Consider the following 21907-nt stretch of genomic DNA (forward strand, 5'->3'; position numbering starts at 1 on the left):
TTCTTAATAACCAAGCCTGGAAATAATAAGAAGACGCATTAGATGATGGGTGGAGACAGGACATGTGTTCTATTCATACCATGGATTATTCCATGGCAGTAACAAGAAACATACTTCTGACACACGCAACAACATAGATGAACATGGAAATCACGATGCCCCGTGTAAGGACCCAGATACTAAAGACTACACATTACGAGGCTGCATAAGACTACGCATTATGAGAAAAGCAAACTGTAGAGACGGAGAGCAGATCAGTGGCTGCCTGAGGCTCATGGTGGGAACAGGATCCTCTGCAAACAGGCAGGAGGAACCGGGGGGTTGGAAATGCTCTAAATGTTCTTTTGTGTAGTGATGGGTTGCATAACTACATATGTTTACTAAAAATCTTTGAAGTGCATAGGTGAATTCTATAGTATAAAGCTAGCCAGTTAAAGCTTTCCTGGGGAAAAAAAAAATGCTAGAGCCACAAACCGACTTGATTGGGGGCTTCAGAATCTTCTAGGTTTCGCTGATGGCTATTATGCTAACCAGAAGAGTGGCTGAATGTTCCAAGGGCTGTCACAATTAGAAACTGGAATTTTGGAAAACTGTATTATTTTCAATATGAAGTTATTTCTCTGGGATTTTAAAAACTACTAAGTAAGACATCAACAATTGTCAAGAAAAGTCTAAACCCCAAAGCATCGCAGACTTGAGCAGACCCCAGAGGCCCTGCGGACAGTAGAATCTGACAGGGTGAAGCGACAAGGTGAGTGACAGGGCTTCCCCAAGGCTCCCGCAGCCCGAGTCTGAACTCCCAGGACCTTCACCTCCAGGGCCTCCTGTCTGCAGGGAAAGTGCTCAGAGGCTCCCGGCTGAACTGGACGGGGCAGTTGCTCCAGAATGTCTTTCTAGACCCAGACTTGTGGGACCTGACTTTCAGGTGCCCCATGACCAGCTTACCTGGCCAGGTGGCAAAATCCCTATCAGTCAGGGTCCTCCTGAGAAACAGAACCCACGGGATGTGTGTGCAAATACACAAAGGGTTTTGTCCCCAGAGACCAATCGTGACTTGAAGACCTCATCAGTGGAAAATGCACTGACTACCCCGCACGGTGGTGCAAGCCTATAATGCCGTCTGCCACGCTGTGATGCAGCCAGAAGGGCTTCATCGGAGCTGAGCAGAAACCAGTGGCCTGCTCGTGGACCTCCAGAACCCTGAGCTAAGTAAACCTCTGTTCTTTACAAATTTCCCAGCCTCAGGCATTTCATTGTAGCAATGGAAAATGGACCAACACATCTCTGGCTGTGACATACACATGTTTGAGTGTGTTCCCCAAAGCTTCATGAGTTGAAATTCAGTCCCCTTTGTGAGATATTAAGAAGTGGAAATTGGCCAGGCACAGTGATGCACACCTATAATCCCAAAGGCTCAGGAGGCTGAGACGGGATTGAAAGTTCAAGGCCAGCCTCAGTAACTTAGTAAGGCCCTAAGCAACTTAGTGAGACCCTGTCTCTAAATTAAAAATAAAATGGGACCAGGCGTGGTGGTGCACACCTGTAATGCCAGTGGCTCGGGAGGTGGAGGCAGGAGGATTGTGAGTTCAAAGCCAGCCTCAGCAAAAGTGAGGCAGTAAGCAACTCAGTGAGACCCTGTCTCTAAATAAAATACAAAATAGGGCTGGGGATGTGACTCCGTGATCAAGCACTCCTGAATTTAATCCCTGGTACCCCACCCCACAAAAAATTTTAAAATACAAAGAGTTGGAGACGCAGCTCAGTGGTAAAGTGTCCCTGGGTTCGATTCCCTGTTGCAAAAAGAAAAAGTAAAATAAAACAAAATTCACGGACTACCCCTGATGTCCTAATCTTCACAGCTTCACAACATGGTACACTGGAGAGTGTTGGTTGCAAAGGCAGGAGGATGGCAAGTTCAAGTCCAGCCTCAGCAACTTAGCGAAACCCTGTCTCAAAATAAAAACATTAAAAAGGCTGGGGATGTGCTCAGAACCACTTGCTGGGTTTGGTCCTCGATACCCCCACCCCCCACTTTCCTTCCACTGCTTCACTGCGGTCATTAAAAAGGCAATGAGATACCAGGTGTGCACTTCATTCAGTCAGCACTCGACACCGTCAAGAATCGTCTACGTTTGTAAAAGTGTCCGCTCGGCCCCTCCTCCACTGCCATCCAGCTGAGTGGGCCCAGCAACATTTTTGATGGGTCCCTAGTTTGTGAGTGACCCCAGACAACACGGAGCCAGGAGTGCAGTGGACACAAGCCGAGACAACCAGGAAGACGGGGCTGTACTTTCCAGGTGCCACGCCTGTGATCTGTAGATCTGGGAGCTGCAGCGGGTGGACAATTATTTTGTCCACCACGTGGGCCCGAGAAGCAAAGGAGGCTGGTGTGAAAAGGGGTGGGTGACGAAGCTGTCAGAGGGGAACCGAATGACCCCGGGAGTCTTGGCTAGGTGCCCGACACCAAGATGGCCAGCATCCTCCACACAAGTGACCACAAATCTTCCTAGGAGCACAGTGAGGGCCTGACAGTAGCATCAGCACCTCTGCTGACCACATATCTGTGAATCGAGGGCTGCTGTCCCTTGGTATCTGCCAGGGGCTGGTTTTAGGACCCCCAAAGACACCAAACTCCTCGGATGCTCAAATCCCTTGTGTAAAACAGCACAGTATTTGCATACGATCTACACACATCCTCTCGTACACTTTCAATCATCTCCGGATGACTTACAATACCTCAGACAATATAAACAGTTGTTCTACTGTATTGTTTAGGGAATGATGACAAGGAAAAAAAAAAGAAGTCTATACATGTTCAACACCGATGCAATTTCTCTTTTTAAATATTTTCAACCGGTAAATGGTTCAAGCTTGTAAAACTCTCAGACACAGATGGCCAGCTGTACTAGATTTGCAGCAAATGCCTGTAATCCCAGCATCTCAGGAGTCTGAGACAGCACTGCAAGTTCAAAGCCAGCCTCAGCAACTTAGCAAGGCCCTGTCTCAAAATTAATTTTTTTTTAAATGGCTAGGAATGTGGCTCAGTGGTTAAGTGCCTGGGTTCAATCCCCAGTACCAAAAAAAAAAAAAAAAAAAAAGGGAACATCTGTCAAAGCACCATTTGGGACAGGCTACAGAACTGATCATACTCAGGAGAAGTTTTACTTGAGCTGATGCAGAGAACTGATGGAGGACAAAAAAAAAAAAAAACAACTAAGTATTTACATACCCCTCATTTTAACCACCACACCATATGACATTGCCATTTCCTCCATTTTATTAAGAAAACTGAGACTTAGGAAGGACAGGTACCTCTCCCATAGTCACATGGTAGTAACTGGAAGTCTTTCCTATCATTGGTTACCTTCTAAAACACACATCCAATAATATTAGGATGCTCTTTGCTGGGCCGTGATTGCCCTGGATTGAAATCCATAATGAATTGCCTTCTGTATTTTGTTCTTGGTGAAACCCTCAAAACATGCTATTTACTTCTACTTTTTTTGTTGTGGTCATTCTCCCTCAGTTTCAGGTACCAGAACGTTCAATGTCTTCATTTAGCTTCTTCCTCCAGTTTAAACTTCTGCAGAATTATCTGTTTTCCAAGTCAGATATCGCCCACGAAAGGGTCGTTCAACTGCACCTAATTTCGGTGAGATGAAATGAGACTGGTGAGGCTTGACTTCTCCTAACAGTGAGCAGGGTAATTTCTTTCATTTCCATAATGCCCCAGGGCTCCCTCAACTCTTCACCAAATTGATTGACTGAAATCATTTCCTGCAGCGAGAAAAACTAGAGTCACCCTCTTCCAGAGTGTTAATTTAGGAGTAGATCCAAAAGAAACCTTGAGGATGAGCTGGAAACGCAGCGTTGGCTAGGATTTCAGCATGGTCACCAGCAAGCCCAAGTCCACCCTCGTCATCCTCTGCAGCCGTGTCTCGGCTGGCGTGGCAACAGTGGCCTGCAAGCCTCAGCCCCGTTTCCTCCTGTGTCACCTCTATCCCGGCTGCCCTCCTTAGCATTAAGCAACTGCTGCTGCGTGAAGTGGGGCAGGGAGAGGCAGGACGCGCAGGTCCTCGGCTAACGATGCCAAGCAAGTTGGGGCAAGATCAATGTGCGGCAGGAGCGGAGCTCAGTGAAAACCTCTAGCCTTCCTCACCGCCCCAAGGGAGGCTTCCCGGGGAGAATCTGCACGGCCATCTCCAAAAGCCAGGATAGGGATCAACAAAACAGATGTCACCGCATTCCATGCAAGGCAGAGAAATGATGGCAGGAGACATCCTGGTTTCCCAAAGGCAGAGGGCCGGCTCATCTCCAGTGCCTGGCTATTCCAGTGTCTGCATCAACAGAGACCTGGACAGAAACTGTGACCCATCCAGGTATCTGCACCTTGAAGAGATCCCCAGATAAGGTGACTGTGTGTGAAAGTTGGGAAGGCAGAAGCTGCGGCGGGCAGGACCAAAATCCTGCGTGTTGGAGGGCGCCGGGTGTTTGCAACCCCTCACCTTCCCGCAGGGAGACATCCGCGCAATGGAAACCGGTTGCGCCTTGGTGCATCCTTCAGCAAACACTTACAGCCTGTCCACCAGGTGACAAGGCGCCTGGCACTGTCTGGAGAGCACCACCCTCCAAGAACTCACCTTCTAGCTGGAGAGACAAAGAGCCCTAAGAAGACAATCTTGCAAGCGAAAGGGATGATCCCAAACTGACAGTGTCACCAAGAAGAGACAGAGGATGACAGAAGCATGACCAGGAGGTGAGAGTCTGCAAAGGCCTGGCTCCTAAGGACAGTTCAGCTGGAACTGAAGTGATGAGCTCATCTTTGGAAGGAGTGAGGAACCAGCCTTCTAGGCAAAGGACAGAGGCCGGGCGGGTGGGGGCCTGGGGGAACAGAGGAGGGGGCTGGAGGGCAGAGAGTCCCCGAGGGGAGCTGGGCGAGGCAGGGCCATTTCCGGCCAGGTAGACCACGGCGAGGCACTTGGTGTTATTCCAGATGCCGCGGGAACCTTAAAAAACAAAGAGCGAGTCCGAGCGTAGGTGTGCGTGCACATGCGTGATCTGTGCGTCCACACACACCCACTTTTTCCACGGCTAGCGATCAGACTGGATAGGAGACAGCTGGGCCCCAAGGAGGTTGGACAGCTTACTGTGTTACTCCAGGGAGACTGGCAGTGGGCAAAATATTGCCAGGCTAGGCTGACCCCACAGGCTGGCTGGGGCCTGGTGCTGGCCCTGAGCCCCTTTGCTCTGGTCACAAAGGTGAGTGAAAGCATCCTTGCTGCCTTAGGGACCTGGCAGTCAAGAGCCTTGTCCGTAGAGGTGCCCGGGATATTGAGAAAGTGCAGGGCCATTTCAGGCACCAGTTAATCTGGCAAAGACTGTGGCTAAATGACCAGCTCTCAGTCCCCACAGGTATCCTACAAAGAAACCGACGTGTGCAAAACAACACATGCTCAATAATTAGATCAGTCTCATGCTCAGGATTATTTATGTCATGTTTGCATAAGCAAAAGATTGGAAACAACCTGAATGTTGAGTCATGGGGAACAGGTAAAATAAATCTTGATTTTTCCATACAATGAAATACATACAGCTAAAAACAGGAACAAGGATACGTTCACATTCTGCATTTTATATGTGCATATGATATAAATATATACATGGGTACACAGTTGTTCTGCAGAATCTCTGGGTAGTTGGTTCCAGGACCCCCTCAGATACCAAAATCCATGGATGCTCAAGTTCTTCATAGAAAATGGCATGTCCTTCCATATACTTTAAATCACCTCCAAATTATTTAGAAGACCTAATATAGTATAATGCTATGTACGTAGTTGTCATGCTGTATTGTTTCATATTTTACAGGCACATAAAATAATTTGATCAGTCTCATTTCCTAGTACCTAATTCACACATGTGGAACCCAAGGAGATAAAGGACCAATTATATGTGTAAATAATTGTATATTTTATGGATACATTAATATGTATTTATATATAATATTTATATGTATATAAATATGTGCTCATATACTTATGTACTTTACATATATTTATAAAACATATAATGTATCTAAATTTTATATAATATTAAATAAAGATATTACCTTTTTTTTTTTCTCATACCAAGGATTGAATCCAGGGGTGCTAAACCGCGAGGCCACATCCCCAGCCCTTCTTATATTTTTATGTAGAGACAAGCTCTTGCTAAGTTGCTTAAGGCTTTGCTAAATTGCTAAGGCTGGCTTTGAACTTGCAATCCTCCTGCCTCAGCCTCTCATGCTACTGGGATTATAGGCATGAGCCACCACAGCTGGTTAAGATATTATATTTTTAATATATACAAATTTCCACAATAACACCTCATAACAATATCAAAATATATAACCGTGTGAACTGGATGTTACCGATTGTGTGAAAAAGGGTTTAAAAATTCTCCCACATGTATTTTCAGTATATCCCTAGAAAAGTCTTGAAGACGTGTGTGTGTGTGTGTATGTGTGTGTATGTGTGTGTGTGTGTGTGTGTGTGTGTGTATAGAACAACATGGATTGGCTCTGATGGAGACAGGCACTGGGGGACATTTACTCTTCACTGTGTACATTCACGGCATTTGAGTTTTGAATCATGTGAATATATAGCCTATTCAAAATAACTAAACAAAATTTAGATTTTTAACAAATGTGTGCAAAGAGGTGCTAAAATGGGGGGGGGGGCACCCAGTGCTGAGAACTCAGAAGGGTCCACGGGGGTAGGACCTACCAAGCGCTGACATACCGAGTCTTGAAGGACCAAGATCATGACCCCAGGGGACAAGGGTCTTCCTGACAGAGGCAGGACATGACAGCCAACTGGGTCCCTCCGAGGAGACAACAGCAGTGTGTCTCTGCTGAAATCGTGGGACTCCCATCAGCCTGCAGGACGAGTTACTTCCTAGGACGTGACAGGGAGCCTTGGAAAGGGGAATCAGGGCCAGCGGCAGGCAGGGGCGAGCTGGAGCCTAGGTGAGGCCCTGATTCTCTGGGGAAGCGATGACACAGAGGGGGAAGATACAGAGAGATTCGGGAGACGGTGTGGGAACTGATTCCATGGGTGGGGTCAAAGGGAACCCAGGACATCGCCAACCATTATCTGGAACGGCCGTGAACAAGGTAGAGGTGGTAAGAAAGGAAGAAACGACCACAGGTTCAAGTCTCTAGCTGTGTGTCCTTGGGCAACCCATCCCACGTCTCTGAGCCTCAGTTGTCCCATTGGGGCTAGTTAGTATCTATCTTGGAGGATTACATTAATCACAAAATAAGACACTCTGCCCAGCACCTTCCACACTACCTGGCACACAGCAGGTACTTAGAAGCATCCTTGGGCAGTGTAGAGATTCTATGTGGTAGAAACATCTCCATAACAGAAGGCCACAGGTCTATCACCATGCCTGCACAAGCAACTCAAAGCCCAGGCTTTTGCTAAAAGCATTCACCAGGACTGGTGAAAGGTTGGCTGCTTTCAATTCCAAGCAAACACCAGCATCTGTAAACCCCCAACAGCCAAGCCAGCCTGATAACTGTTTGGGGTTTTTCACTTCCTGCACTGGGTTGAACTCCTAACCATGGCTGTGAAGCCGACCAAGAGGACCACCCCGTATGTACTCGCAGGCACAACCAAAGGGAGCCGTACCGGGGGATTTTCCAGGAAAGATGAGGCTTAGCACAAAAGTCCAGCCACATCTAAACCCGCCCTCCCCATGTTTTCCATATGCAAGGACTACCTTGGATTGCCTACCAAAGGAGGGCTTAAAAAAGAGAGCCCCCAGTCTACCTCAAAAACATGAACAAATCGTATTCCTTAGTTAAACTAAGTCAATTATGCCTTCTCTATTTGGTTCTGAAGAGATAACTCACATTAGTCTTATCAATGAAAAAGTCATGGGGATGTTCTTTTTTCCTGGTTCTGGGGATGAGACTCGGGGCCTTATGCATGCTAGTCACTACCCACTGAGCTCTATCTCCAGTCCTCCTGGGGATTTTGTACAGAAGTATCCAGAAATGACTCCTCTGGGCCAGCTCCCCCAAGTACTTTTCACAGTCCCAGTGCCGGAGATGGTCAGAACTCAAGAACATCCTTGTTCCCCAAATTGGCACTCCCCTGCTCTGGGGCTGCTCTGTGGGTCTGCCCTGCATGGTGGGGGGGGGGGGGGCAATGTTCCAACAGGGCCTTTCTAGTAGATGCAGCTTAACAGGGACCAGTTTTCTACAAATTGCCCTACAGATGCGTCTATCGCTTGGTGGTAACCTATCTGCTCTGCACAGATCCAATGTAAATAAGGGACTTTCCCACCCGACATGAATGTCCCATCAAAGAGAAAAGACATATTGGCCAGAACCCAGTGGAATTCAATTCAAGCCCAAAGGGACCAGGCCACAAAGGCCAGAGGCTTGTTAAAACTGCCAACCTTGGGCAGATGCTCAGCTCTAACTCATCAGACATCCCATCTCCTCCTGTTGGAAGCTTTGCTCCTTTCCTCACTGATAAAAACTCCAGCTCCCCAGGATGGGCTCTTAAATGGTTTAGGGTAGGAAAGAGTGAGCCATGGCCCTGGGGTTGTTTGAGGGGTGCGTGGAGCTGCTGGGGGGCAAAACACTTGCACTTTTCTGTCCTCAGCACAACAGGGAGGTTGACAATGCAGTTCCGAGGCTGTTCAGCCCCCTGGTGGGAGTTGGAGGGGGACCAGGTGAAGAGGGAGGGTGACAGTCTGCTTGTCAACACCAAACCTCTGAACTATTCCTGAAGGAAATGAGGGAGATACCACCACACGCTTTCAAAACAAACTGGCAGCTTTGGGCCCTTTTCCAATACAAAGTACCCACACTGCTGAAAGGAGAGTGCCCCATCCCCTAAAAATAAAAGATTATTCCAAACCGGTGCAGAAGTCAACTCCCAGGAGGCCGCACTCAAAGGTTAAATTACTCTGGTTTTTTTTACCTATCTTTAGTAACCTATGACATCTCTTAAAATATTCTAATAGTCAGCCCCATACACACACACACACACACACACACACACACACACACACACACATACACACACCACCTCCCGCCCTCCTTCCTCCTGCCTGGAAGGAAATCAGTCCAGCCAGTTTTCACATCTCTAATCTCATGGTAAACTCACTCACAGTGGAAAGAAACAAATCACCCTAATAGGGCTGCACAGCTGCTGAAAAGCAGGTACTCTATCGCCCCCACGAAAACCCAGACACGTGTGCGGCCCTTTATTCAGGCCCTTTTATTGCGGGCTGCGCGCTCCCCTACACACACACACTCGGCACTACACACACAGCTGAGGGCAAAGTTTCCTCTCCGGGAGTAGCAACGGAGCTCCTGTTCTCGCCATCCACCTGATTTGCATCCCCCGCACCCACGCACCTCCATTCTCCACGCCACGCACCTGGGGAAGCGCGCGTTCAGGAGATGCCGGGAGAAAGGGGAGAAGCGCGCAGGTGGAGAAGGGCAGGCAGTAGGGAGGGGGAGATCCGAGTGGGACCCGGGATCCTGGATCCCTGGGGCGGTTCAGATGCTGGGTAAGCCTCTGGGATGTGGAAAGGGCAAGAAGAGAGAGAAAGGCATCCGGAATGGAACCGAGAGAAGGCGCGTGGGGCGGGGGGGGGGGCGCTCACCCAGGGTTTTGACAGCGATCTGCCTCGTGAGTGGCGGCGGCAGGTTGATGCACACTAAGTCCACGTCCTGATGCAGCAGCACCTCGTCGATGCGGCTGGTGTAGAAGGGGACGCTCATCTCCTTGGCCAGCTCCTCCGCTTCTTCTTGCGTACGGCCCCACAGCGCCTTCACCGCGAAGCCCTCCTCTTTGAGCAGTGGGATGATGACACGGGCCGTGAGGCTGGTGCCGAACACGCCCACCCCGGGAAGCATGGCTGCTCAGGTTCGCCCGGTTCTGCTTCTGCTGCGATCGCCAGGCCCACACTCGCGCACACACACCTCTTTAGCCAATCGTGCACCGGGCTCCCGCAGCGGACCGACCACGCCGCGGTGCGCCAGGCGCCCAGCACCCGGCCAGGCGCCCGGGTGCCGACAGCGCGCCGAGCTGCGGGCAGAGCAGGCTCTGGGCTCCTCAGCACAGCGACTGCTGCAGTGTCCCCCACGCAGGGCTCCCGTCCTTCCCGGAGGCCGCGTCTGGGACTCCCCCAATGCGCCCGAGGCCCCGAAGCCCCGCGGAGCCCGGGCTCAGGCAGCGCTCCCGCTGTGGCGCCGGCCGGCTCCGTGCGCCCCGCCGAGGCCGTTCCATGGCCGGCTCATCCCCGCGTGCGCACCGCCGCAGCCCGGGCCGGTTCTCTCCCACGTCGCTTCAGCAGCCGGCGGGTCGCACACACGATTCGACACCCAAAGCACGGACTCGCTCGGCGGCGGGGGCTTCTTTCTCCCCCGCCCCGGTTCCCAATGAAACAATCCAGCGGCCACCGGGAGGCCGCCTACGGATGCGATCCGGAGCTCGCCGGACGCGGATCTCGAGCTGCAGCGCGGCCACGGCGGCCACCCACCGGCGCCAGCCTTCTCATTCTGCTGCCATGTTCGCTGGAAGCGCGGCTCGGGCGGCCTCGGCCCCAGGCGGGCTCGGGCTCCGGGATCCCGCGGGGCCGAAGGCGGAGTTGGCGAGTTTGGCTGTCAGCGGCCGGGGTTCCTGCACCGCCCTCGCCGCAGCGCCGCGCGCCATTGGCCGCGGCGCCCGCTCCCGCCCCCGCCCGGCTCCGGGTGCGCACTGCGCCGGGCCTGGGAGCGCAGCCTGGCTCCGCCCGGGCCCCGCCTCGCTCGCCTCCAGCCCCTCCGCTTCTCGCCTTTCTTCGCCCTCACCTCCTCCTTCTCCGGGTAGTTGCGCTCCAAGCCCCGCCCCAAGCAAGCAAATAAATCCTTCAAAGCAGGGCGCGCCCTAATAGCCTTGGAGGAGAGCGGCGGGCGCCGGGCTGGGGAGGCCGGGATCCGGCGAGGTGTGAGCAGCGGGTGATTACAACCTCTGCCCCGGGAGTGTTTCCTACGTGCCGGGCACCACGCTAGGAGAGCTTCCAGCATTCGCCCTTTCAATCCTCGCACTAACCCTAAGGTTTTGGAAACCCATTTTACCGATGATGAAAATGAGCCCCAGGGAAGCTAAGGGTTTTGATCGAGATGACACAAGTAAGCAACAGGCCTGGCACTGGAACCCAGACTCCAAGTCCAGGCGCTGCGCCCTGAATCCCGTCTCCTTCTAAAGGATCCCACTCCACGCGCGAGTCAAAACCCCCACCGCCCACCCGCGTCGCGGCACGCGGTCCAGCCACCTTCCTAGCAGTGTGGCCCGAGTAGCTCAGCTTTTCCCGGCATCCCAGGCCAGGGGCCCACTTAGACCCTGTGGCGAGGAGAGCCACAGCTGGGCCGGGTCTCCAAAGCCGGGGTAGCACGTGAGTCTAACGTCTGATTTGCCAAACTGATATGTAGCCCTGGCCAGATGCCACGCCCGCCTCTCCACATCTGCGTCGGCTCCTATCTCCTCTGCCTCTTGAGGCCTTTATGTGCCCACTTTGTCCCCCACCTACAAGGGACAAGGAGGATGCTGCGGGCAGGTGGAGACTTGCCCCAGCCCCTGGAGCCATAGGCCCCTGCGCCTTTGATTTCCTACCATATCTTCAGCAGTCACATTGCTTGCCTGGTAGGTAGTAGGCGCTCAATAAAAGGCTGGATGCTAGCTTTGCGCCCCTTGGTGCTGGGGGCGGGGCCTAAGGCTGAAAGGCACAGGGACCTGCCCTGGGACTCAATGTCTCTGGAAAGGTCAGGGGTCATGTCATATTTATCTCTTGCCTTCAGCATTCAGCTCCGTGTGGCACCCCTGCTTGCACACAGGAGTGAAAGGGTGACATTTGCAAGAATTTAAAGCAATTGTAACAACTGGCAGCGAGGCAGGGCACGGGGAGAAAGGAGGACACCAAAAAAAAGCTTGTATGTGGCAATGCTGGGAGGAGTCTGACCTCAGGACATTGGAAGAAAGGACACGGAGTGCTTTGGGTGACTGGCAGTGGCCTGAGGACGGCTGGGGGCAGGGGCTGCCATCGGCTGGCTGCTCTTAAGCAGAGGTTTGGTAAAACCAAGACAGGACGGTGCATGGGGCAGGGCTGCTGGGGCCCTGGGAGCCGGGCTTGTGTGGTCCTGTCCCCTGTGCCTCTTGCTCAGAGCCTGGGTTGTGCTGCTTGGCACAGAGGGCATGAGCAGAGCCAGAGTGGCAAGGGTTGACTCTCAGCTCGGCCCTTGATGAGCGGTGACACCTGGAACCACTTCACTTCTCCAGGCCACGGTTTCATCTGCAAATGGGGGGAGGGTACCTACCACAGAGGCTGCTGTGGGTCATGGTGGAGACCTGGGGACAGCACCTGCGCACATGCTCCACATGAGTGCCTGTGACCTGTATTTTAATTATTTATCACACATGACCTACTTAAATGCCCCATATATGAATGTTATCCTGTATATAAAACCTAACCTACAGAAAAGCTCTGTTATAAATGTAAAATAAATATGGAGAGGGAGCCTATTAACAACATCATCCTTTTTTGTTGTTGTTGTTCTAGGGGTCGAACCTCACCACTGAGGACATCCCCCAACCTTTTTTTTTTATTATTATTATTTTATTTTATTTTTAAAGGGATCTCACTAAGTTACTAAAGACCTCACTAAATTGCTCGGGCTGGTCTTGAACTTGCGATCCATCCTCCTGGCTCAGCCTCCTGAGTGACTGGGATTACAGGCGTGCACCACCGCGCCCAGGCCAACATCATTTCCTCACTGTAGGAGTGCAGCAGCATCTCGCTAATGAGAGGGGGTTTTTCTCCTGTTCTCTTAAAGGGAACTCTATCCTAGGGGAACTCTATCCTAGCTTCAGCGTGACAGAAAAATCCACCTGCTGTCTTCATAGCATCAAAACAAAATGACCCCACCTGGTCGGTGGCACGCACTTGTAATCCCAGAGACTGGGGAGGCTGAGGCAGGAGGATGGCAAGCTTTAAACCAGCCTCAGCAACTTAGCGAGACCCTGTCTCAAAATTTTAAAATCAAGAAGGCTGCAGAGGGCTGGGGTTGTGGCTCATTGGTAGAGCGCTTGCCTAGCATGTGCAGGGCCCTGGGTTCAATTCTCAGCACCACATAAAAATAAAAAAATAAAAGGTATTGTGTCCAACCACAACTAAAAAACAAATTAAGAAAAAGAAGGCTGCAGAGGTAGCTCAGTGATAAAGTTCCCCTAGGTTCAAACCCTAGTAACACACACACACACACACACACACACACACACACACACGTGTGCGCACGTTCACATCTACACAAAATGATCCCGTTTTTTTCTTATTAAATAAATACTGTCCCTATTTCATAGAAAACAAAACTAAATCCTGGCAGCAACTCAAACTGACAGATCTAAAATAGAATGCTTCACTCCCAGCCCTAGCCCCAACCCACCCTCCCTTATCAACAATGGCATCGCCAGCTCACCAGTTGGCCCAAAGCCTGGACCGGTTAGGTCCCCTGTGTTTCTCATGCATTCTGCGGCCAACCAGCAGCGGATCCTGCCTGCTCTGCTTGCGAAGCACATGCAGGGCCTGACCACTTCTCCCTGCCCTGGGAGGTGCACATCCAAGCCACCATCTTTCACGTCGGAACCACTGAGCTGTCTGGTCTACCTCCTTCCGATATTGCTCCTCACAGTCCCTACCCTCTGCTCAGCAGCCAGGGCGAAGCTTTGAAAGATAAAAGCAGACCCACCAGGATCCAGGCCTACCGACCAGTGAATGCTCATCACACTTAAGCTCATAGTCCTCAGGATACCTGAAGCCCCACCTGATCTAACCCCTGGCCTGCACAGGTCAGTGCCACTTAGTGCCACAGGCCCTGCATTCCAGCATGCTGGCCTCTACCCTGTGCATAGTGTGGCCCCAAGGCCTTTGCACAGCCTTTGTGCCCTTTCCTGACACCTCCGGCTCCACACACCCATCCACGGGCCTCCCTGCTTACTGTACTCAGGCCTCTGCTCAGATACCCCTCCTCAGGTTGCCTGTCATTTTGTCCCTTTATCCAGTACTTTATTTTTCCAGAGCTGGGGGGTCAAACCCAGGGTCTCACAGATGCTAGGTGAGTGCGCCACACTGAGCTCCAGCCCCAGCCCTGTTTTTCATTAGAGCTCTGAGCACGGCTCCATATGATATTATGGACTTGTTTATCATCTGTTTGATCCCATAGGTCACAAACTCACTGCCATCAGAAGCACTTCTGAATGCCCGGCACCTAACGCTGTATGTGGCACCTGCTAGACACTCGATACGTCTCTGCGGAATGAACGTCTGCACATTCTTCTTCCAGTCTGTATTGTCATGGGGATGGGAAGAGCTGACGGTTTGAGTGTGTCCCCCAGAGTTTCACGTGTTAAACTTCAGCCCCCAGGGCTGGGGACACAGCTCAGGTGGTAGAGGGCTTGCCTCGCAGCCCCCAGTGTGAGATACTAACAAGTGGAAATTTGCCAGGTACGGTGGTGCGTGCCTGGAATCCCGGCCACGTGGGAGGCTGAGGCAGGAGGGTAGCTCTTTGAGGCTAGCCTCAGCAATGTAGTGAGGCCCTGCGCAACTTAGCAAGACTCTGTCTCAAATTTTTAAAAAATAAATAAAATGAAAAGGTCTGGGGGTGTGACTGGGTGGTAAAGACCCCTCTGTTCAATCCCAGGTCCAAAAAAAATAAAATAAAAAAGTGGACATGCAATCTCTGATGATGAGAGGTGGGTTTTCAGGAGGTGATAAGGGTGAGATAAGGTGGCCCCATGATTGAATCCTGGTGGCTTTATAAAAAGAAGAGAGAATGACTGTCACCATGTGATGCCCTGCGTGGCCTTGGGACTCTGCTAGCAACATGGCCACCCCCAGATGTGTACCTTCCGCCACCTTGGAGGAGCTGGGAGCCAAAATAAGCCTCTTTCTTTCTATTTCCCCCCTCTGTGGTACCGTGCTATGAGCAACAAAAGTGGAGCCATACTGTGAATACTTAAAGTCTTCACAGCGTGCCAAGTGCCACGGGAACGATTTTGGAAAAGGAAGGGTCTCGGGTCGCATGAGCCTGGATGCCCCTTGGTGGGGACAGGATGCACCCGAGGGACGGGGCCACCCAGCAGATTCCGGAGCAGAGGAGGCCTTTGGACTGGGCATGGAGGCCTGTGAGGGTGTGCGGAGAGGTGACGGTTTCAAGAGCTCCGCTGGGGCTGGAGAAGCCAGGCGGGAGGGCAGCCAGGACGACCCCAGACGGGGGCTGGGACCTCCAGGAGGGAGGGGCTCAGGAGGGCTCCCGGCGCAGCCCTGGGGAGACAGCAGCCAGTCACCCCAGAGAAGGGAGGGGGCCGCACAGAGGTGGCCGCTGAGGGGTCCGCAGGGTGCTCAGGAGAGAGCGGCAGGGGACTCTCCCAGGCCACGGGAGGACGGTGCCCAGGAGCCGGGGGCTTCTCTGGGGGCAGTGGACAAGCCAGGGGAGTCGGTGTCCTGCAGGGCTGGCTTCCTCCTGCCGGGTACCTCGGGGCACGCGTCTGCCTGGAGCCTGGGTGGCGCAGGGCTTTGAGGTGAGGGGCTCGGGCAAGGTGGGACCTAGATACCCGGGGGCATCCGTGCGCAGCCCTGGGACCCCTGGCTCCTGTACCCCACCCCACGTGAGCCGACAGTCGACGTCTTCAAACAGTTCCGAAAGCGAGCCTGAGATTTTCTTCCCCTGCTGCAGTTTGAGGGCGGAGTGGCCCCCCAAGGTCCAGGTGCCAAAGGCTTGGTCCCCAGGTGACGTTACTGGGAGGTGGTGGCAACTTCAGGGGTCGGGCCTAGTGGGAGGGGCGTGGGTCATGGGAGGCCTGTGCCTGGAGAGGACTGTGGGACCCCATCCTCTCTCTTTTTGCTTCCTAGTCACGGGCTATGCCCTGCCATTACCAGGCAGCTGCTCCTCCAGAGGCCCAAAGCAATGGTTCTGCCCCATCTTGGACTGGAAGCTCCCAAATTGTCAGCCATAATAAACCTTTTGTCTTTATAAGTTAACTGCCTTAGGTCTTTCATTATGGTGACGGGAAAAGATCACACCCCTCAGTCCATGATTCAGCCGCCGACCTCTGTCTTCATTGGGGTGAAGATTTTAGGCACATTTGAATGTCATTTAAAATAATTGGCCAGGTGCAGTGGTGCAGGCCTGTCATCCCAGCAGCTCAGGAGGCTGAGGCAGGAGGATCGCCAGTTCAAAGCCAGCTCAGCAAAAGCGAGGTGCTAAGCAACTCAGTGAGACCCTGTCTCTAAATAAAATTCAAACTCGGGCTGGGGATGTGGCTTAGTGGCCAAGTGCCCCTGAGTTCAATCCCTGGGTAGCCACCAAAATAAATAATTACCATGTGGTTCCCATGTTTATGACCTTCTAAGCCTTTCAGAAATAAAAATAGGATTAGGTATTTCTTTTTTTAAAAATTTCTGTATCTAGGCTGATGCTAGAATGGAATTTCTATTAATGTAGTTTAGCGATAAATGAAAATGTTTTCACTGTGTAAGTCATTTGTGTGTATTGTAGATGTTTCACATGAAATCAGCCTTAATCTCTCCATGCTGACAGCTACCGTAAATAATCTGGTTTGCTTCCACAGTTTCAGGGAATATGTTGATATTTTAATAAAATATAAAAGAAAAAGTTTGATTCTACATTTGTTTTTTTGTTCCTTTTGACACAAAGTAGAAATGGCCGTTGGTTATTTTTAGCCAAGTTTCCATAAATACCCAATATTCCTTAGAAACCCGAGCATCTGCAGAAGGATACGCTTTCGCCATTTGCAAACCATGTCTTTGCCAGGTTGGAAGGTGGACAGGACTTGGGCGGCCAAAGGTCCCAGAGCAGCCCCTGCACACAGTCCCAGGCCCAGCCCTGAGCTGGTTTGCGTTAGTAGAGCTATGAGGACGCCTCTCCTTCCTCTTCCAACTCCTGGGCCTGGGTAGGAGCTGCCTGGGGAGGCTGAGCCAGCCTCTGTGTCCTCGACCCCTCCTCCCTCTCTCGGGGCGCTGCCGGGAACTTCCTGGGCCAGTGAAGTCCTGCTCCTCATCTGCCCGCCACCCACCCCTCCCGCACACACACAGGCTCCTGTCCCCTAGGGAGGGGAAGCACTTATTTCCCCTGAGGACAGGGCCACCAGAACTGTCACCCAGGGCAAGAAAAGCAGTGCTGGGCTTGTGCTGCTGCCCCTTGGGGACAGAGCATGGGACAGTAGTGGCCACCGTCATCCTTGCCCCAGGCTCCTCAGCCTGTGCCTCCTCCAATCTGTAAGTTCTCAGGAGCTTCTAAAAGCGCGGTTATGTCTCCGCCTTGCCTAAAGCCCCCAGTGCTTTCCCGGTTGCAGCTGCAATTCCAGCGGAAACCCTTAAAGCTCCCCAGGAGCTCTGCCCAGTGCTCTGGCTTTGGTCTGATTCCATCACCCTTGACCTGAAGCCCCTTTGGCTACAGTCACACTTGCTTTCTTCAGATTCCCGGGACTAGCCTGGTTCTTCTCTGCCTCAGGACATTTGCACCTCCGGTTTCCTCCTCTGGGAATGTCCTTTGACCTCCAGGCTGGCTCGCTTGTGGCCATTTGGGCTCCACTCTGATGCTGCATCCTTCCTGCCCTGTAGAAGGTGGCAGTCCTCCCCTAATCCCCACGGGTGCTCTCCAGCGACACCCTGTTTAATTCCACTCACAGCACTTACCACCATCTCTGACTCTGCTTCCGTGGCCGTTGCTCTCCGATGGCGAAATATAAGCAGTCTGGGGCCAGGGGTCTTCTTAGTTCATTTAGGGTTTTAGCCCGGATCCTAAAATATCACTTGTCGGTTGACAACACACAGGCATTGAAACATTTGCCACCGTGTGCAACAACATGGGGAAGTGCATCGTGTGGGGTTAAAAGACCAGAACGGTACCGCAGGCCGGATGTCACTACAACTGCACAGTCGCCAACTTAGGAGGGTCCGGCTCCATGACTTTTTGACATTACAATGTACAAAAGCAACGTGTGCTCAGTAGAACCCGCACTTGGAGTTTGGAATCCGGACCTTTTTCCAGGCCCGAGATCTACTGCTTCTGGTCCTCTCTGGAGACGCTGGGCGGGGGCAGCGATGACAGATGGCAGCGGCCCTGATCACGAGGGAGCAGCCCCCTGTACAGAGCGCTGCGCTCCAGCGTTTTGGATACACGTATTCAATCGGTGACACGGGACATTCGACTCTTCAGTACACAACAGGCTTGTGTTGGGTGGTTCTCCCCAACTGCAGGCTGATGTGGGGTCCTGAGCCCGGTGGAGGTCAACCATGTGCTGGTGGGTGGTGGGGGGACTTCACCGCATCCTCCACTCACAACAGGTGTGTCAGGATGTGACCCTGCTGTCCGCTGGGGACCATCGCCCTTATTCTTTGCCTTATTATCATAGTAAAATACATAGGACACCCGGCCCCTGGCACACGCCTGTCATCCCAGTGGCTTGGGAGGCTGAGGCAGGAGGATCGAGAGTTCAAAGGCAGCCTCAGTGATTTAGCGAGGCCCTAAGCAACTCAGTGAGCCCCTGTCTCTAAATAAAATATTTTTAAAAGGGCTGGGGATGTGGCTCAGTGGTTAAGTGCCCCTGGGTTCAATCCCTGGTGTCAAAAAAAAAAAAATTATGCACACACACACACACACACACACACACACAGCAAAGTTACCATTTTAGCCGCACAATCCAACATCATTAAGTACATCCACGTTGTGCATATAACTATCTACCTATATTTTTAAGAAGCAATAGCCTAAAAATGCAGAGCGACGCACCTCTGTTAATATTCCTGCCCTGTCCCTTTTTTTTTTTTTTTACATTCACAATGAAGAAAAATGCATTTAAAGTCCTGAGTGGACTGTTCTGGTCCCGTGGCTGGAACATCTTTCACCTGCAGTCCCTCATCTGGGTTCTGAATGCAAACTCATCAAAGGAAAGAGCCTAAAGGTCCCCGCGGCCACGTGGCTCTGAAATACCCCATGGACTTCAGGGTCTCTGTCGCGGGGTGCTGGCCTTTGCCCGCCCTGGGCCAAGAAGAACCACCCTCTGAAGCCCCTTCCCAGGCCAGGGGCTGCTGGAGGGTGGGATGGGATTAAACCGCAGTAGCTCCCCTGATCCTTGGGGACACTTCCCAAGACATTAGCGGAGGCCGCAAGCCTCGGACTGTACTGAATCCCATCTGTACTGTATTATTTCTACACTGTATATCCTGTGTGTGTGTGTGTGTGTGTGTGTGTGTGTGTGCGCGCGCACGCTAAGGATGAAGTTCAGGGCCAAGCAACCATCTACCACTGAGCTCTATCCCCAGTCCCCATGAACATATAGACTTACGATAAAGATTAATGTACAAACTAAACACAGTAAGAAAATAACAACAATAACTAACAATTATAACAATATGCTACGATGAATGTTATTTAAAACTTGTGAACTGTTTTGTTTTATGGTACTGGGGGATTGAACCCAGGGGCACTTTACCACTGAGCTGCCTCCCCAGTCCTTTCTAGATTTTACTTTGAGACAGGATGTCACTAAGTTGCTGGCCTCAAACTTGCAATCCTCCTGCTTCAGCCTCCAGAGTCGCGCTACTGTGCCCAGCTAAATTGTTTATTTCTGGAATTTTTATCTCCTACTTTCAGGCTGAGACTGAACGTGGGTGTGTGGTGCCACAAAAAGTGAACCTGTGGGCAGGGGGTCCTGGTGAAAGCACAGAGGCCTGAGCACCCCAGAAGCTTGTAGGCAAACCAGAGCTTCTCTCTTGGCTACGTGAGAGTCTGCGAGGAGCTTGGCCGCTTCCTGTCCACAGTGTCTCTGCACAAATGCTGGTCAGCGTGACTTTCCGCTGCCTCGACGAGACGGATAAGGGGTGTGGAGGCAGATGATATAACTGCTCTGTCAATAAACAGGAAGGGAGTACAGTCCTCTTTCTGGGCAGATCAATAAGTACCTAGGAAAACGAGTGTCCCAAATCGTTAACATGTGGGCTGCCTGTACACACAGATTTAGCTCAGCAGAAGGAAAAAAAAAACAAAAAACCTTTGTCAGAGTCTGGCAGAAAGGAAATACTATTTAAAATTTCAATTTGCCACTGAGAAAGGGTGACATGGCCTTTGCAATTCAAATGAAGAGAGCACTTTATTACACTGTACCCCCATAAATATGTACAATTATTATGTGGCAATTACAATTTTTAAAAAAATTTAATAAAATATCGAAAAAATAAATTAAGAGCCTTATTCCAGTCCCTTGGTTTCTGGTTGAAAGCTGAGTCATATAAAACAATACATGTTTCATTTTAAACAGGTCCGACCTGTTTATTCGGTGAAGCAACACACAGAATCCATGACCAGTCACTTGCCCCGTGCATTTCTGAGCGATAACGCCGTCCACAGGCTGCAATCATACAGCCCAAGGAGGCTGCTCAGAGGCTGCGAGACTCAGGGGCTGCTCTAAGCTAGAGGTGAATGGGCCAAAGTGTGGCCCAGGAGAATAATGGCAGCAAGAACCTGTCGTGGGACTCAGCACAACGGGGGACCCTTCATTCACTCCTTCAACCAGGGGTGATAGAGAAAACACTTACCATCCTGGTTCGGTTTTGGTTTTGGTGTTGGTACCAGGGATTGAACCCACACCCACATCCCCAGCTCTTTTTATCTTAAGACAGGGTCTCCCCACGTTGCTTAGGACCTTGATAAGTTGCTGAGGCTGGCCTTGAACTGGAAATCCTCCTGCCTCAGCCTCCTGAGCTGCTGAGATCATAGCTGTGTGCCACCAGGCCCAGCTTAATATCGTATTGTGCACGGGCACCAACCGAACAGAACAAATGTCCGTTTCCCTGGAGCAGAGCTATCCTTGGAGGCCCTCTGCTCCCTCGGGCATCAGCACTTACGCTGCTGGGTCTTGGTTGGGTCTGGCAGGCCTGGGGAGTGGGCGGGGCAGTGAGATGACCAAGTGGCCCTCCAAGCTCAGATGAACAGCAGGAACTTGTCCACACACAGCACAGTCTCACGGGGCCTGAGCTGCCAGTTGACCAGTCGCGCCGTGATCAATTTCTGCTCATTTGTCACCTGCTCTGTCCAGGTCCCTGAACTGCTCACAGAGATCCAGAGCGAAGAGCCTCCATCATGTATGTCCCTTGAGCCGCTCATGGCCTTGGGCATGCGACACCCAAACAGATCTGAACGAGGCGGCATCAAAGACGACATCCAGCCTCAAGATCTCAGGTGGCTTTTCTCTGCAATTCTAGAATCCAACAACTTCTCATCCTAGAGCATGCACTGAGCTCCAGCAGGCTCAGCAGAGGAGCCTGGCTCCACCGACAGGCGGGGTGGAGGACGGCAGAAATGGAGAATGAGAAGCGGATCCAAGTTTCAGCCATCTTCCTTGGGAAGGTTAATGCGGAGGGGACCTCGTCCTCATGCTGGCCGACTCGGGGCCTATTGGGGGACTTGGCTCCTCCCTGTTCGTTTCTTGGAAGGTCAAATGACAACTTAGTTTGGTGGAAACGTGAGCCCGCGAGACTTCATTCTAGTTTGCTCCGTTGGGCTGGTGCAAGAGGCCAGTGGGAGCCTCTTTCCTTCTCTGCCTCCCTTCCGCCATCTTTTTCAAGTTCTCCCCAAGTATCACAGACCACAAATTCCCCCAGTTTCCCAAGTTCTTCTTCTAAACCCATCTCCCTTTCTGATGTAGCTAGTTTCCTAAAAAGTTTCACTCTTTTCCAAACAATAAAAGGATTTGTTTATTATTAAATGAATGATTATTTAGAGAGAGTCTTCACCAAATAAACAAACATACCTCCTTGGTGTGTGTGTGTGTGTGGTTCTGGGGTTTGA

General features: G+C 51.6%; 1 protein-coding gene across 1 annotated transcript in view; it reads right to left on the reverse strand.

Annotated features, from left to right (window-relative positions):
• Positions 1-10743, reverse strand: part of Gfod1 (Gfo/Idh/MocA-like oxidoreductase domain containing 1) — a 99661-nt gene extending 88918 nt beyond the window's left edge. Inside the window, exon 1 of the mRNA XM_005329125.5 lies at positions 9667-10743. Within this exon, the coding sequence (XP_005329182.1) occupies positions 9667-9919 (253 nt within the window). The 5' untranslated portion in view covers positions 9920-10743. The remainder of the gene's footprint in view (positions 1-9666) is intronic.
• Positions 10744-21907: the final 11164 nt, after the last annotated feature.

The sequence above is a fragment of the Ictidomys tridecemlineatus genome, chromosome 8, assembly GCF_052094955.1.
Source record: "Ictidomys tridecemlineatus isolate mIctTri1 chromosome 8, mIctTri1.hap1, whole genome shotgun sequence".
Classification (NCBI taxonomy): domain Eukaryota; kingdom Metazoa; phylum Chordata; class Mammalia; order Rodentia; family Sciuridae; genus Ictidomys; species Ictidomys tridecemlineatus.